This window comes from Drosophila willistoni (genome assembly GCF_018902025.1).
Source record: "Drosophila willistoni isolate 14030-0811.24 chromosome 2R unlocalized genomic scaffold, UCI_dwil_1.1 Seg200, whole genome shotgun sequence".
In the NCBI taxonomy this organism is placed as follows: Eukaryota; Metazoa; Arthropoda; class Insecta; order Diptera; family Drosophilidae; genus Drosophila; species Drosophila willistoni.
Window position 1 is genome coordinate 483,942 of NW_025814051.1, and position 19,087 is coordinate 503,028.

Genomic DNA, 19,087 nt, shown 5'->3' on the forward strand with positions numbered 1-19,087 from the left:
ATTTCTTTACTTTTCGTTTTTCTTCTTCTCTTTTCTTTTGCAGCTGCTGCCAGTCGAAAGGAAAAATCGAAATGTGCTTCCATTAAAGCAAAAAAAAACCAAGAAAACGGAAAAAAGAAGACAGAGAAAAGCAAACCGAAGAGGGAGACAGAAATATATACACAGAGAAAGAGCGAGAGAGAGAACTGCAGGCGAAATCTGCAAACCAAATCCAACTTAAGTCACATCAAATTAAAATCAACAAGCGACGAATAAAAAATAAAAAGAATTATAGAAAATATTTTCTTCCAAAAAGAAAGAAAGCAAGACGAAGAAAGAGTGAGAGCGAGCGAGCGAGTGAGAGAAAGCATGAAGTGCAATAAAAGTCAAATGGCCACGTTAACAATGTGGAAAATTTTTATAGTCTTGCTGCTTGCAATGGCTTTGCTAATGCCGCTCACATTAGCGCGCCTGCATTCCACATCCGGAGGTGGAATGTCTACAGGACTTGGAGGCGGCGGAGGACTCGGCATTGGTGGCGGTGGCAGTAACCTGGGCCTTGGCCTAACTGGCGGTCTGGCCGGCAAAGATGCACACGGTAAGTTTTTGGCCCTTTCTGCTTTAGTCCGTTGTTTCCACTTTTTATGATTATTTTAAATGGCAGTCGGTCCAGGCCAAGTCCAATAAATAAATTTAAATATTTAACTAACTTGCATTCACAATGCCAACTCGCGAGTTGCGAGTTGTGCCACAGGCGACTGTAAAAAGAATGAAACTATACCAAGAGAGAGAGAGAGTGGGATAGAAACTTTAACACCTCGTTGCAACTTGAGGCACGTGGCCTGCTTGTGTGTCCGTGTCCTGGCACGTGTCCTAGCATTTATGATTTCATTTCGCTTTGCTCCGTAAGCTCTGCTCCTGCTGCACTTGGTTTTTGGTTTTCTTCTCTTCTCTGCGCTTTTCGGTTGCACGACTAAACTGTCCATTAGCACAAAAGCCAATGCTTATGGAATTTTTAACAAAACCGGGATAGCGGAGGCAGCGGAGATGGTGGATAGAACAGTGGTTAAATTTTGTTAGTGGGTGTAAACACGTACGACTGAAATTATATGCGACTATGAGTAGGGTTTTAGCTAGAAAGCAAATAGTTTCCTCCAATATGAGTTGCATCTACATAAATTGCAAGCCATTTTGCAGCCTTTGAAAATAAGTTGAAAATCACTTGAAGTTTTGTCCTAATGCAGATTGCAACAGGACATTTGTCATCACTAGTCACGCTTTAATTTAATGAATGGCCAAGAACAAAGAAAGTTGAGGGCAGCTACATAGACTGCTTTATTGACGTTCTTGCAGAGGATTATCTTACATTGACAAATCTTTATTTAAATTTTGACATTTTTATGTAACTAAAAGTGCTCATACGATTTTAGAAAATCTAGCAATTTGAGACTTCCCTTGATATCAGAATCTTCTGTTCTAATCTGACTGATAGTTCTTCATAGAAAAGTTTAGATTTTTCAAAAACTTTTAAGATAAAACGTTTTTAACCAAGACGATATGAAGAGTTTTTATGAAGTACCTTAAAATGAGTTTAGCTTAAATTTCATTGTGTCATCCAAATGTTTCACCTGCTGTTTTACTTCACATAAAGGCAACATTGAAGTGCGACTACAAATCAAAAGCCAAGTTATCCTGCGCAGTTGATTGAAAAGTTTTTTTCTTTCATTCTCACAGCGCGGTAGCTTCTACTAAGCTCTTCCGCTATGTAACTTTTTGAACTACGAAAACGTAGGAAAATTATTATACAGCAAAGGTTAAGACGAAGTTTATATACTCTGCACTGATATAGTCCCACAAAAGGAGTTTAACTTGATGAGTTTGAAAAGCTACCGAGTTGAACGAGATATCAAGGTAATGAAATCTTAAAAGCATTTTTATTAAAAAGTTTTTAATACTAAATGGATCGGAGAGGTTGTTGTTGAGGATTAGTAATATTTGTAGTTTCTGGTTTCTCATTAATACGGCTTTAAGATATTTGAACTTTTTTTTGTTGGTAGGGTATGAAAATACCTTTCACATGTTTTGAGGTAGAAAAGAGCTATTTGACAAAACTGCCAGGCGAAAAGCTAGGGCTATTTATTATGCCCCAGGATACAAACGTATACACACATACACACTCTCACAAATACACACGCACATATATAGACCAACACACTCATACTGCGTAAATCATTTCCACTTTATGCGCTCTCTAAGCCAGACAGTGTCAACAAACTGCAAAGACATAGAAAGCAAGGATAAAAATGGTAAAAAGGAGGCGAGGAATGGAAAAACGACAAGCATTATGGCGCATTAAAAAGTGGAGAGAGATTGAACAAGAGAGTGAGTGGTAGAGGGAGGGAGAAGGAGGAGACAAAGCTAAAGGGGTGGTGGTCAGGCGACAATCTCTAGCCAGCCAAAAAGTTTTGCCGTTTAGGAAAGTGTCAAGCATTTTATCACACGGAACTCTAACACAACAACAACAACTAGAGCAACAACGACCATAATAAATCTTTAAGAAGAACCAAGTACAACATGGGAAAAATAGGGAGAGACAGAGAGAGAGAGAGAGAGAGAGAGAGGGAGACAGAAAAACGGACTAAAACATTGCAGCTAAGCAGGCGCCTAAAAGTATGCAACGAACAGTAAATAGCTGACTCAACCAACTGACTGACTAGCTGACTAACTGTCCGCTTGACTGACTGACGAATGAATGAACGTACGTACGTACGAACCATAGTCATACACACACACACACACACACACGACCATTTTGGCAAGTTTGTTGTCAACGTGTTGAGTGCAGCAGTTACCGTCACTCTGGAAGGCAAAAAAAAAAAAACATCACCGAAAACTCTCCATAGGGAGCAACTTCTGCGGTTAGAAAAACGATTTGACCAAACATCAGGCAAAAGGACCAAGGACCAAGAGAAAAGCACAAGAAAAACTTATACAGGCAAACGCGTGTTGGCTATTGGCGGTTTTTATGTCAAACAGGTGCAGACTTGCTGAGTAGCAAGTTGAAAGATTAACCCTTGTGGTAAGCCAAATTGTTGGCTAGCTTTCGGGTTTTCCCCCACTTAACACATTTTACATTTTTCTACAATTTTACTTGGTTTTACTAAATTTAGTTTTGGACTGCTTTATAAAATTCCTCAGTCCTAATCAAAATAACAAAGAAAAATAAGTTAGAGTGTAAAAATTATGTTTTATCTTTACTAGGCATATTCTAAGCTTTACTAAGAATTTTACTTAATTGTCTTGAGTTACTCAATGCAGTTGAATATTTATGTTCATTTGCCAAACTCTCAGATTAGTTTATCATATATTAAATATAACTTGAAGGTAATAAATCGGTAGTGCAGTAATAAATTACGCAACTAATTGAACTAAACATTGGCTCTTAATTTGAAAATCTTGAGGCCGAGAAAGTTAACTCAAACATACTCTATGCCATTAAGTGAATTTCTGGAAAACTTTCAAACCAAATAGGGAGAATCTTTGAAATTCCTTACCAAGCCAGTAATAGTTAATTTTGGTACAGCCAAAGGCAATAATTAATTTAAAATCTTGTCAATTGTCAGTTTTCCCATCATCTCTATCAACGGTGTCGAGCCGAAGGGTTAAAACTATAAATCTTGTCAAGTTACTTCTTCTTAACTCCTTTTTTCCCCGCTCTCCCCTCTTTGATGGCCTCGCCCGCTGTTTTTATAACCACAAATTAGGCTTGTAAAAAATGGGCAATCAAATTCCTGGCAGCACTCAGTGACATTCAAAGTGATGTTAAAGTGATGCTAGACGTGCTACAAACTGAAACTTCTCACAGAATTTTTAATTACATCAACGATAAATTGACAGCCCGTTTGGCAGGTGAAGCAAAAGGACATTTCACCCACCACCTCCTTTCGTTCAATCTTTTGCATCGGGTTCTATTTTACCCTATTTTTTCTTTCTGCTAGCTTTAATTAATTAAGAGTGAAGGGTAGTAAAAAGTTACGGATGGTAGAGAATATTTTATAAAGTTTCAGAGAAAGCTTTAAATTATGCGATTTATTTTGCGGACAAAACGCAAATTATGTTACTTATCCCACTATGAGTTGACTTTAATGTTAGGCCTTTTTGGTCCATGTTCGCTATCGTCTTGTGTCCTGTCGTCTATGTTTCCGCTTCACTGCATTTTTGTTCTCCTTTGTGCATAGAATTTCTGAATTTTTGCCTCGCGCAATTTTCGCCAACATCAGAATGCACCAGCGAAATTCAAAGCATTTTACCACCAACAGAAGAAAAGAAAAAAAAAAAAACACCTAAACAACGAAAACAAAAAAAGGAAGGAAAACACACACACACAGAGAAGGAGAATATTGCAAACCTTTAAAACAAAAGCTTTGCTAGGTAGTTTGGTAGTCATCGTCACAAAAGCCGCCTAAAACATGGAAAATGGACAAACTCCCTTTGCTCTATGCCATAGAAAATGAAAGTTTACATGTTGGCCTGGGCATAGAAATTGCGACTTATTGTATTGCGTGTGTGTGTGAGTGTTTGTGTCTTGCTTGCCTAAAAATATACTATACAAAATTCTAAAGAGTTCTGCCCGGTAAAACCCCTTTTTCAATGCCATCAAGAGAAGAAGGAGGAGCAGCTGCTGCTGTTTCCAAAGAATGTTGAATGGAGCATGAAACCAAGTTGGCTGCTGCCACCATTCTCTGTTGCCACTGGTCTTCCCTCTGAGGCTCACTCCTTCGTCTCCTTCTTTCGCATTTTTGTGACTTTCATTTGCCATAAATTACTTTATGTTATTATTATACAATACATATAAAATGAGAAAGCCAAAGATGGTTGGCGGCTTGTTGGAGGAGAAGCTGGCTGGGAGGTTCGTTGGCAACCGCGACAGCAACAAGCAAATGGCGAATATTACTTTTATTGCTATTGCAGCGGATTTTTTTCTACGAAAAATGACAACGACTTGAGCAAGAAAGAAGAAGACATTGGAGTAAGAGAAACATGGAGAGAGGCTAAAAGAGTCGTAGTGAAAATTTTATTCTGATTGAAAGATAATAAAAGTATACAACTAAAGAGCATGGTTAAAAACTAATTGTAGAACATGGAATGGGAAAAATTTAACAAATTTTATACATGAAACTTACTTTAAGGAGAGCATTACCAGTTTTTTTTGGTATTGTTCTTAAAGACTGTTAAAAAAAGTTAATGAAATTGTTGACTAAAGAATATATTTTTAGATAGACCAATCATTTAACTGTTTTAAGTTGTAGACATTTTATTTAAACACAGTTTTTTGTACGCATAACAGAACTATCTAAGTTGTAGAATGTCCTGTCACTTAAGACTGCGGAAAATATTACCAAAAGGCATTTTACATTTCTCCAAAGTAGCCAAGTTCACACTAGCAGTAAAATTAATGATTTGTGTATAAAGGAATGGCTTAATATTGTTTACATAACAAAAGAGTGAATTTTTGTTTACCCGTTAAAAATTATTTACTTAAAAGTATTTACATATTTATGCTTACATTAGATGATAAAATTTAATAAAATTCCAAGTGATTCAACTCTTTGTGACCCAATTAATGTAATTTTTACCTAATAATGTTAAGTTAGAAAGTTAAAAAGAAGCAATTATGTTAATTGATATGAAATGTAAGCTAAATACTATTCTAATCTGTTTTTATTATGGTAATTGCTTTTAATTACACGTATGCCTATAATTTATCAATACAAGAAATCTATTTATAACAATAGAAATGCATTAGATTTATTTATATGACCAACTTGAAAGGTTTATGTATTTAAGCGAGTGTTTTAGTTTAATTGAAGATTATATTTAGACTTTGGTCGACTGGCTAATAGGACTACTTATTTCTGTCTAAGATCAACCACAAAGCTCTTTCAACAAATCTCAAAACACTCACAGCAATTCGACTTGAGTTCAATTGAATTCAATTCAATCAAAGATTAGTTTGCCACCTTTACTCTATCCACTTTCGATTTGCCTTATTGGCTCAATTAAATGAAAGGAAAATATTTGCCGTATTGATAAATAAATAAAAGTCTTCTGCTTTGTATGGAGGCAAGGCAATTTGAAAATAGGGCCACGCCCATTACTTTCTACTGGGCATATAATTTACGTATACGTTTAGCTAATTTTACCTAACCTGAGGCTCGAAATAAAACTTTAATACAAAAATTGTGGTTCGTGGAAACAGGAAATGTAGCGGGTCAGTTGAGCAACCCTTTTCATAATGACGACGATGATGATAATGATGTTGATAATGATGATACTTTCGTGTGGTCGGTCTCTCTGTGTTTTATAATTAATATTTATGGCCGACAAACATACGACACAAGGAAAATGCCGCCTACAAATGGACTAGTCGGTCGAGTCAATGTACTTGACTTCTATGTGAGTTCTATGAAAGACTTTGACTATGGCTGCGACTCCGCCTTACTAAATATATGTATATGGCCTATCGTGTTCTACTGTGATTATGTAATAATTAACTGAACATTAACTATTTGTAACCATGAAATTCCAAGCTTAACAATAACAAAAAAACAGAAGAAAAAAATGTTACGTAAAACAAAACATATAAAATAATTGTGTTTTGCTTTGATATAGCACGACACCCAAGCAAAAGCAAAGTAAATAAATAAACATGAAAGGCTAAAACACAAAAAGTCATTGAGAAAAGTAATCAAATATATTGAAATTTGTTAATACCCTTTAAAACTTAATTGCCTTTGACTTCAGTAACTTTTACTTTAATTGGCAGTCTGCTAATATATTTGATAACTAATCATTATTTCAATTTTGTGAGTTGTCTAAATAAAGCTTACCTCTACAGTTCGTCTCAAATGCTCGTTTACGGTAGGGTATTTTAAGCGCTTTAAGCAAATATTTATATTTAATTTTAAGTGCAATTTTTACGTGAAATTTAACACCAGTCAGTTGAAGGCACAGCTGAGGCAGGGCCAAGTCGTTTCAAAGTATTGCGTATACGTAATGGCAACTGAAATGTATATGCCTGGGCGTGGGTGTACATCTTTGTATGTGTGTGTGTGTGTGAAAACTATAACAATAAATCTTATTTATGTGTTTTTTGTGCGATTTTTATGAGTTGATTTACCGAATTAAGTAAAAATAGTTTAAATAAATGGCGACCCCCCAAAAAAAGTATGCTATAAAATTCAAATTCAAGCATGGCCAAACGGAAATGCCCTGGAAATGCTCTGGTCACGCCGCAAAAAGAGAGAAACCAAGGAATCTGCTTCTAATCTAATTTAAGCTGCCATTAGTGTTTAACACAGAAGGTTGCCCCTTTGCGCTCCTCAAACTCCCCCATCACCAGATCCAGGCACCATTCCAGGCACCTTCTTGCCTGCAATAACATTCATATACATTTTCTGCTCCCCAACTCTCAAGACAGCTTCATCAATCAAAGGCTATGCCAGCAAACAGTTTGCCTGATGACGATGGTGTTGGACAGGGGAGGGGTAGAATGGGCCAGGGTGGGGTAGGGTAAATGGTTGGACTTGGTAAATGTGTGCGTGCTCGCTGCGTAATTTAAGTTTGTGAACTTGAGCAAAACACGCGCATTTTTTTGGTGTTTTATAACGCTCTTCTACCTCACGCTGCCTTCTGGCAGTAAGCACTAGCCGCCTAAAAATATGCTTTGAATTTCTGGTGTTTGTGTGCCATATTCATTTGTGGCATGTGTTTCTAATGGTACGCGTAATGTGGTGGAAGCAACAACCTAACGGGGAGCTCAAGAAGGAAGCAAAAATTTAGCTAAGCTTGTTTGTTGAGTAGAAAACTCTTTATGAGTTTCAGAGTTGAAAAGTATACGAATTTTCTAGCAAAGAAGTCTACAATTTACTGAATCAAAAGGATAATTGCATGGATATGGTGGGAGTAATAAACATTTGCTTAATTAATACAGTAGAGATTGGATTAAGCATTCAGCCACTTGTAAGCTGACTTAGATTTCTAAATATGGCAGCCTTATAAGCAATATTTTGTGGAATTTGTTTTGAATTGGAAATTGTTGTGAAATACCAATTCCATGGTTTTCTATGCATCTCTGAGCTTATTAAGGATTGAAAGATCTTTAACTTTATTAATTATTAAAACTGGTTTAAGGCAACAACAAATATTGGCCAATTGATTTGTCTTTTTACTCATTTTGACCACAGTAATGTATGAACACTTCCGCTACCAAATATGACTGAACGTATGGCACACTTCCCCTCACGTTATGTGCACAAAATGTCTTCTTATAAATATAGTGGCCGCAAGTTTAAAAATGTTTTTTTTTGCCCCAGAAGCCAATTCTCAGATTGAGCAAACTTTCTTTCATAAAAGATACGCGCATCTGTTGATTGATTTTTAAGCTTAAACTTCCCTTTAAATCACAATGGCTTGTTGCGTAAGACGAAACGCCAACATAAAAACCCAATCCGAAGTGGGAGTGGCAACATAAGGTGGTGGATTTGATGGCTGCCATTGTAATACTTTTGAAGTAAGTAATTGATTTTTAAACATGACACCTTTACGCTAAGCAGCTTAGCCAAGAGTCGCGACCCTTCTTCGTTTTGCCTATCCCTTTGTCTGGTTTGCTTTCTACGGAAAAGGGAAGAGCCAAAAATAATTTGCTTGCTCCTTTTCTTTTTTTGCTGTTGATGTTGCTGTTGTTGTAGTTTTTGTAATATGATATAGCTCATTAGAGGATTTGTGAAATATATATATATATTTTTGTGATGTATTTGATTACAAAGTGCGGGTCAAGAATGAAGCTTGGCTAGTTAAATAGCCATTTTGCAATTAGATTTAAGTGCTAAAAGTAAAGAAACAACGTCGACTGACGACTCTGGCAAATATGAACAGCAAAATGCTTTTAATTTATGGTGACACTAATATACATTAATGTCTTGGTGAGTCTTTGGACTTGAGCTCACAACCTCTACGTTAAACCCGAGACTGAAACCCAAAAAAAAACTCGACTCCAGTCGACTCGACCCGGGTCACAGACATAGACACAATTAAAAGTCCATGGCCCAGAGAAATGTTAATGACAATTTGCACCAAGTGTTCCTTTTAGCCATTTTACCCATCTCCGTCTCCATTTCTATCTCTGTCTAAGCCAAGTGGTAGTTGAACCTACCAAGCCGCGCAAAGACACTGTCTGCACAAATTTTTCGAAACTACCGTAATTTGCATATTTTAAGTTGACTTTTATTGCATTAAAAATGGCAGTGGCTTTGCCCATTTGCGACCGCAGAGTTGCAGAGCTTCGAAAAATTGCCCTAAGACCATGGCACTGGGCGTTAGTTGGGGGTCAAAATATATGCACTACAAACTGGTATTCCACAGTGAAACAAAAACCATTTACAAAGTTGCAAAACTATTACCAAAATGAAAGGCCAAAAAAGAGTTCATATTGTAGGAAAAACTTTGAGCAAAAAAATGGGAAGAACAATTTTCTTGTCGATTTTAATTCAGATTAAACAGAAAGAATTTGAAAGTGTATTAATATTTTCTATCGCCTGATCAATGAATTCAATGTTTTAGTTTTTCGTTATTTACTCTTTAAGTTTACTTGTTTTTGTTTCACTGTCGCAAATAGATTTGGTTCTTTATCTTTGGACCGTCTGTTGACTGTTGTCTGGGCCTTTCCATTTCGAATTTCTTCGTCTTTTTGCTCTATGTAAAACTAGTAAAAGACAGATTACAAAAATACAATTAAAATGTTTTAGTGAAAATTAACTGCAGTTTAAATAAAATGCTACGTTGGCCAGAAAACATCCGTTTGGGTTCTGCTCTGAACGTTGTCTTAGCCATTTCAATGTTGTTGTCGTTGTTGTTGTTGATGATGATGATGATGACGACGACAACGACATGGTCGTTGTTTTGCCTTGGTGGTTTTAGTGGTTTTAGGGTTTTACGTTAAGTATACGCACCGAGTGCATAGACAAGTTATCCATAGCCAAAGATGTTTACTCAAGGCGTGTGGCTTGAAGGGGATTTTGCAATTTGTTGGACTTCCTCTTAGTCGTGGTCGTCGTCTCTCCCACTCTCTATCTTTGTCTCTTTCTCTCTCTCTCCTTGTCTCTAGCTCTCTTTATCGTCATCATCATCATTATCATCAACAGCTGCTTGTCTAGGTTGCTGCTGCCTCTGTTGCTTGTGGTTGTTTGTGGTTGGCCTAGAAAGTTAATTGAAAAAAATAAAACTTACCTGGGCTGTGTGGAAAAAAGGTTTAATTTAAATAAACTACAGACTATTATAGCCTGGACTGTGGGGGTATTTTGAGGTTTCACTGCTGTGGCTAGGAGGTGGAATGGGTTCTCTCTATATTTAACCTCTCAGGTGTTGCCAAACTGCTGTGGCTTAGCCGTCTAACCGACGACATTTTAGACATTTACATTGTAATGAAACAGAGATACAGACAACGTTCTTTGTCTGTCTGTCTGTCTGCTTGAGAGCAGCTTTCAGCTTTGTGAAACTTGAATCAATGTAATAATTTATTCCGTTTACATTAATTCCATTTCCGTTTTCAATACTCTCTTTCTCTGTGTAAGCCAAGCCAAGCCCAAGTGAGAAAGGAAAAAGTTTTATTAAATTTTTGCCGCCTTTTGTTGGCCATAAAGCACTTGGTAAATGTAAATTACACATGAACAAACACCCAACATCCGGTGAAATAAGTAAGCAGAGGGGCAAAATAAATGCTGCCATAATATTTGAAGCTAACAATCGGAATAAGAGAGGCGAGTGAGAGAGGGAGACAGGCAACAAGGACAGGAAAACGTGCGGTATATACTCGTTCATTCTCATACATATGTGTGTATGAGACAAAGGACATTTATGCCAACACCTTCTAATCAAGCAAAGAGCTTAAAATAAAGTAAAGCAAAGAATGAAATGAAAGATATTATGAAATTTCAAACACACCCTCACAGAGCACATAGGAAAACAGAGACACATTCACCCACACAGACACACACACACTGACACTTACACCCACACATGTTTAACGAAAATAGCAAAAGGCACAAAGGATATGTGTTAGTCCTTTGCTTTTCTAACTCGCTTTATGTGTAAGTGTAGGCAAAATGCCAGCCCTTTTTCTTTTTTTCTCTTTTTGGGTTGTGAACAAAAAATAAATATATATAACACATATAACTGTCAACCAAGCCCGGTGCTACCTCTTCTCCTGCCCATCTAACGCCAATCTGCCTTGTTGTTGTTGTATTTTTCTTGTTTTTTACTACTTCCGTTGCCCCTTTTTGCTTTTGGGTGCTGTCTTTCTCTTGCTGATGCGTGTTTGTTAATGAAATGTTTGCCTTTCGCATTTAGTTACGCTACGTTAGACACTTTTGCTTATTAGTGTAAAGCGCCAACTTAAAGAATATGCCACAAAAGACAGAAAAGGCAAAAGGAAATCTACAGCCTAGGCCTAGACAGGCGACGACGTAGACTGAGAACAAAAATAACAATATACATACAAGTGGAAGGCAACAATGTCCTTGCTGTTATAACCAAAGCAACAAAAGGCCCCCAAAAAGCTGTTCAAGGTTCAAGGTTACAAACAAGTGTGTGTGTGTGTGTGTGTGTGTGCTGAGTGTGTGCGTGTGTTAGCTATCTTTTGCCTTGAATTCTGTGCTCTTTTTTGTTGCTAGATTTGGCGCAGTGCGATAATTTCCTATATGTCTGTGTGTGTTTGTTAAGTTTTTTGGGCAATTAAAAATTAAATTGCGCATATATCACGTACACACAGGCAATGACTTTTTAAGTTTAATTGGATTTTGAAGGCTGCTCAGGGACAAAACAATAATTAAATGTTAAGACAAATTGAGCAGACAAACACATACACACACTCACACACATAGAAACCCATACAGTTAGAATAGTTTGAAAGACTATACTAGGATATTACAGATATACATCTCTCTTCTTGAAAATGGAGAAACAATTTGAACTTTTCTTTAACACAAAATAAACATTTTTCTCCTTGTGGCTATATGTATAAGGAGGAGTTGTAGTATCTTTTGGCTTGATATCCATCATCATTCTTGGCCCTAACCCTCGGCACCTGCACCACTTTGATGTGAAAACAAAGTTTATACTCAATCCTCCCACCCCCAGTCTATAACCGAGGCAAGTTCTGAAACACTTACTCAATTCTCAACCACAATCAAAATCACCACCGCCACCGCCAGCGCTGCCGATTTATGCTCTCCACCCTTCCCATCGCCATGCCGCGCTTTTAGTACATTTCTCACCATCGAGTTTACCCCCCGCTGGCTTACATAAGCCACATAAAACTGTTTTCTACTTTCTTCTTACTCTTCTTGCTTTCCTATCTCCTGGTTCATGCTGTTACTCGCTGCCTGCCACTTGCGGGGCGAGTGCGTTCAACTTTTACGTATTCAGGCAGCTATAAATGTCATATTTTATCTGCTGGCACTGCTTCTGCTTCGGCATTTGCTGCTGCTGCTCTCTCTCCCTCTCTCTCTCGCACCGCTGTCTGGCTAAAAATAACAATTTCTAGCTGTGGGTAAAACTTTATTAAAAATTTATTTAATGTTGCTTTTTGAGTTTAAAGTTTTCCCTTTCGTTCATTTTTTTTTTTACCCACAAACGCTGGAAAGTAGGCTATGCTTTTTTGTTATTATTATTTCTTGTGTATTTTTGGGTTAGGAAGTTTATGGTCTATTTTTAGTAGGGGCAAGAGAGAAGGATCTAGGTCCATCTAGGACATGGCATTGGCATTTTGTACGAATTTGTCGTGTGGGTTGGCATGACAGAGAGCTTGGGTCATACAGCCCCATCAAGATCAAAGAGATTGGCACATTTTTAAGTGCCTGTTGCATAACATAAATAAACAGAAATTACATTATAGACAAACCGACATTTATATGCCCTTAACTTTGATTAATCTTTGATTTTAACAGGAAACAAAAATAATGAAGCTATCTAGTGAATTTACAAATATTTATAGGATTTAATAGGAATTTATTTTTGATTTATTAAATGATTTAAACTTTAAAATTAGTCAGTTTATAAAAGGTTTGTTTCTTTTTAATTAAACGTGCCTTTTTTGGTGCCTTTTGATAAAAAACTATTCCATTTAGCGTAATAAATGGAAATTATTATATAAATAAATTTATATACTCAGATAAAGTAAAGTACCCTGACAAAAAGTTAGAGCGTTTTTCATCAAATAGAGTACATTAAATTGCCCAGAATTGGCTAAAATATAGTAAATATATTCTTTAGCAGAATCTTATTCTGAATGCCTTTCCAAATATTATTCTTTCATTATTTCTAAATTTAAATTCATCACACAGCATATCAATCATATTTGTTTTTCTAGTTTTTTTTTAGTATTAAAGCCACGTTTAAATTTCTGCTCATAAATCTGTCCGCAAAACGACTTCATTAAACGTGTGTGTGTCTGTGCGTTTCGCTGTATGTGTCTGCGTGTCTGTGCTATGCCACCTCTTCTTCCCATATTTGTACCCATAAAACTATTCCACCTACACCTGAAATCGACGTCGACAAACGTGCGACCTAAAAATGCAAAAATCAATACCAAAACTGAAACCAAAAACCGAAAAAAAAGTACGAAAAAAAATGAAACACTTCAAAAAACGTGCCACGCTTACAACTGCAACAAGAACAATAAAAACTATTTGGTTTGAAACACAAAAAAAAAGAAGAAAAACACAATACAAAAACCTACAACAATTGTACATTGTATACAGAATCGAAAAACACATAACTATTTTGCATAAAATAAAACTTTTTCTCTTGTTGTATTTGTTTCGTTGGGCAAGAGGAAAAAGCACGTATGTCCCTTTCTATGGTTAAATGTGTCTTTGTTGCCCAGGCTAGTTTGTCGCACAAAAGACAAAAGGTAAAGATACATTGAATCGAGCAAGGCAACGACTAAGAAAGAAACCAAAAAGAGACAGCAAACGAGACAGAGAGAGGAATGGGTACTGTGACCCAAATATCGTGTGCCAAAACTTTAAAGTAGACTATAAAAACAGCTCTTGCCAAAGCCTATAGGAATAAGGAAGAATAAATAATGGTTTCAGTAGGAAAATTTAAAGCAAGTCATGCAGTAGTTTAAATAGATTACAGAAGAAGAATAAATTTATTTTAAAATTCTCTTTTTTTGAAAAAGCTTTGTTTTAAGAATGAAGAACCAGGCGATGTGCATATTTTCAATTCTAAAATGACATAGTTTAATATGAACTTGCCCTAAACTTAGTACGCTATTATATTCCTTTCTGAAAATTTCCCTATCTCTCTCTTCTTTCTACTTAGCAACCCATTTACTATTAATGCAGCGGTTTTTTTTAATAGCCCTGAACTTAATTACTTCCAACTAATGAATTCATTAAAATAGATATTTTATAATATCTAATTAGTATAAAATTGACTTGAAATATAATACCTCTTCTTTTCGTGATGCTGACAACAAGTTTTTACAGCATGAGATAATTTATTTAATCTATGCCCAAATAGGAATTGGATGTAAAAAAAGAAATCACATTTTCCTTAGTAACTAGTCTTTTGCTTTTATCTTCATTTCGTTCCGTGTCACTCCATAGAATTTCTCTAAGAGACTTTACTGTCATTTTGCTGAATATTCATATTGTATATGTTCCATTTTTGTTATTTTTCTTTTCTTTTTTTTTTTGTTTGCTTTTGTGATCTAGAAAGTTATGAATTATTAAATATGCATACAATTGTGTCTCTTAGTCTGGGGCAAAAGCATAAAGGAATAGTGGGAAAAAAAAAACAACAAACAGACGAAAATTCTACAATATAAATGCAACTGCAACTCGTTGCACAGGTGCTTAAAATACACTTCTCTCTTTTCAACTTGGACTTATATTCGTCGCTCTCTCTCTCGTCTCCCTCTGTCAGGCTTCATGTGTGTTTATGTATGTGTGTGTGTGTATGTGTGTGTGCAATGATGCGTAGCCAAGAGCTGTTGGGGAAAATTAGGTGACACAATTTTAGTTTTTCACACTATTTCTGTATTTTTTTCTTTCTTTTTTTTGTATTTTCGTCAAGGCAGAAAACAAATTTAAAATGCACTTTATGTTGATGGCATTTGAAATGAGAATTCTGTTGAGAGTGAACATTTCTGTTGCATTTAAATGAGTGCGACAATTGTGGAATGTTGATGAGAAAGACAAAAACTACTAATGCTAGTGGATATAAAAAAAGTAAAAAAAGTTTTAAAACAAAATTAAAAAAGATATCAAATAACAAAACGTTGACATTTAAATCTCATATCAACATTTTAAATGGTAATTGATATTATTTGGGAATATTTCTTTAGTTGATTAACAAATCTGTTTAAATCAAACGCAAGAAAGTAGGCTATACTTTTTACTATCTGCTTGTGTAGATTATTGTTGGGGTACAAAATAATAGACAGAGTTTTAAAGTTTCTTAAAAATAACAAAACTATATTTTTAATAAACTCTCAAACTAATTAATAGTATAAGAAAGTTAGAAATTTAATTAGCTTCTTAAGAATAATAGTAAATGGTTATCCTTATAGGGTGTATATATCAAGTTAAAACTATTTCCTGTGCGCTTAGTGTAAACTAAACATGTATTTATTATTTTTGTAATATAAAACAAATATTAAAAAAATATTGTGTAATGTCAAAGCTGAAAAAATTGCTAGATCGTAGGATCTACTTTAAATCATTAACAAAAGTTTTATATTTTACATTTGCAACCTTTTTGCATTATTTCATTATTTCATGACTTAAAACAAAAAAAGTTGAAAAAATACTCTTTATGTCCATCTCAGAGTTAGATTATGTTATGTGACAACTAAGCTGCTTTGTTTTACCCAGTTGCAGCATAGAGGATAGTAGCAAGACCTTTTACGCTCTTTTAGCCATTAATGATATTCATGCCGGCTATTTCCTGGTCTGGACCTCAGCTTAGTCTTCATTCTGTTTATCATCTTGTTGTGACTAGAGGGAATACAAGAGAGAGAGAGAGAGGGGGGATGAAAATAAAAGAATAATAGCGAAAAAAAGAGAGCGGAAATAACTTACAATTGACCTCGTTAGTCCTCTGTCTCCTGCATATGTGGGTTTTATGGAGTCATCTCTTGTCTCTAGCTTTTTTTCTTTATCATGTGTTTGTATGTGTGTGTGTGTGAAGCTAGCTAGTTTGGCATTAGAGTCGTGACCTCTCAACTATATCATTTCCTGTTCTTCCTGCGCATTTTTTTCCATCATTGCTTGTTCTTTATGTGTTAAGAAGGAACAAAGCAAAAGCAAAAAGAGCTAAAGATAAAGAAGAAGCTAATGCTGATCCAATTAGCTTTCATATGGGAACATATACATTAAAATCTCTTCATTTTGTTGGTGAAAATTTTAAATTACACATCTCTCCATATAAATTAAAAATAATTGTATAGAGTTGCATGTGCTAAACAAATCAACGCGCATGAAATTTTCAACAAACAATCCAGAAGGAGCGCATCCCCAAAGGACATACATAACAACAGCAACAATAAACCAAAAAAATCAACAACAAAATAACATAACTTGTTATCTTCTTTTTTATGGGAAAATATATGTATATAAATTTAAGTACATATATACATACCTCTATGATGTATATAATATATATATATATATGTACTCCTGGTGGTTCCCCAGTGTAAATGTAAACACGCGCTTATCATTGTGTATGTGAGTGTGTGAATATGTGAGACCACATGTGTGTGTGTGTGTATGTGAGTTTGTTCTGTCAAATGTCAGTGCCAGTTGGTTATGTGGCTTTTGACTCAGCAAAGACAGCAACAACAATGCTGACACATAACAATAAAAATAGAAGCGTTTATATTTTATTATTATTTGACATACCCTACTTACCCACACATGGACATGATCGAATTATGAGGTAAGCTGACACCTTAACTGAAACTCCATGTGTTAAAAGAAAGCAGAAAATTAAATTAATTAAAATTTTTCTAAATTACTTTATAACCTAATTTTTCGTTATGAAGTTTTAGAACAAATTTGATTATATTTTTTTAATTTATTAACTTTAATGAATATAATTTTTAATAGCTTAATGGGGATTTTTCCAGCATGTCAGATAAAAGTGTCAGAATATTAAAAGTTTAAAACGAGATAAATCCTGGAATTTTGTTGGCTTCTTTTTGTTTCTTACAAATTCTACAGAAAATATGTGAAAAATGTTTTGCTGTTTAATAATTATTTCAGCTGTAAACATAGTAAATAGTTAAAAAAACATTTTTACAAAATGAGTGCCGAGTTTCATAAAAGAATTAATTAGCCCACCCATCTAAAATCTTAGCTGAGCTACATTGGCTCTGAACATTTAGATACGATTGCTTAATATCAAGGAAGAGTTTCTCTTGAGAATATATTTTAATAAAGATAATTCTAAAGAAAACTGAATTAATTTCCTTTTTTATTATCATTAATCTACATAATTGTATAGTTAACATTCGCTCTTAGCCATTAGTATTTCAAAAACAATGTTGACTAAATCAAGATGAATAGTAACTAAACCCAATGTGGTTTTTCTTTACCCTTAATCCGAATAATGGATTGAACTTTACATTTTTATTTTCTTTATTTCTGTTATTTAAAATTTTAAACTTTTACTTTATTAAAGCTTTGATTAAATAATTTCGATTAAGTGAAAGGCTTTTGCTTAAAGTGTATACAAGGTTCAATGCTATAAAATATATTAACTGCCCCGATTGCCTCCCTTTGTTGGCCCTTTATCAGCTCCGTTTCTTCCTTTACAATTTACACCCAATATAAGGCTATAAGCTGACGCAGGGTGAAAACCATCATATGTAATAACTATACACAGACACAGACACACACAGACATCGGTGTGTTTGCTGCCCCGTTTGTTGGTATGACCTGAAGCCTGGCTATGGGAAGGTCAAAGAAAAGTAGGTTAAATATTGCAATATTTTCATTTTTTTTGCTCTTTTCCCATTTAAAAGAAAACCGAGGACAGAAGGGGATATCATGGAGCAAGTGTTAAAATCCCTCATCATGTCAGCTGCGGGCAGACATTGTTCAAGTGTCCCCGCGTATTGAACTCAGTGAATATGACAGCTAGCATAGCGGATATATGTATCTGCAAATATATATACAGACCTACATATATGTAGTGCAAATATCTATATAGGCATTCGGGTGAGTTTGTGTGTGTTTTCTATAACAATCGCTGTGTTATGCTGAGCTAAGCAGTGACAACATCAACAACAGCAGCAGCAGCTGCCTGCAATTGTTGTGGCGGTTTTAAGTCGGTTTTGGCTTGTATATGTGTGTGTGTGAGTCCTCTGTGTGGCATTGCAAATAATGTTCGATTGTCCACACAAATGTGACACATGTTGGATAAGACAATATCGGCCTGCTATTAGCCCATTAAAATACTAAAAACAAATACTAGAAATTCTAGCCAATATAGCTATCAAATTGATTTAAGCGGCTCTCTTCAAGCTGTGTCAAAGGATTATAATCGTATTCGTCATTTTAATTATCACTGGAGTTTAATTACAGTAAAGAGCTTTGCTCGAGCTAGTGCTTTATTAGAAAATTGTTGTTAAAGTTTTGAGGTATTCCAAACTTGCATAATAGCTTTTTTTCTTCTTTTGTTAAAATATTCTACATAAAAACCTACGTCAATTTTTTATAACTATTATCTCAGCCTGTTCATTATCCATTCTAATACTCAACGGGATCTTATTCAACGATATAAAATTATTGAAACGATTATTTTGCTTGATTCTCTAACGATATGAATTATATATGAAACTATAGAAGGGATTGTTTTTTACTTGACTCTCTTTAATATTAAAGAAAACAAAAGCGTTCTCGAGCTTAAATTTAAGTTAAAAAGAAAAAAGTTGAAGAAAAGTTGTTTGGTATATATGATTACATTCCCCCATCTCTCCACCCCAAACATACGCGTAGTCAATCAAGTGTCGAAACTAAAATCCCCTCTAAAAATATGC

General features: G+C 35.1%; 1 protein-coding gene across 1 annotated transcript in view; it reads left to right on the forward strand.

Moving 5' to 3' along the window:
• The first annotated feature begins 301 nt into the window (after window positions 1-301).
• Window positions 302-19,087, forward strand: part of LOC124460399 (cell adhesion molecule 2-like) — a 40,536-nt gene continuing 21,750 nt past the window's right edge. Inside the window, exon 1 of the mRNA XM_047011047.1 lies at window positions 302-577. Within this exon, the coding sequence (XP_046867003.1) occupies window positions 349-577 (229 nt within the window). The 5' untranslated portion in view covers window positions 302-348. The remainder of the gene's footprint in view (window positions 578-19,087) is intronic.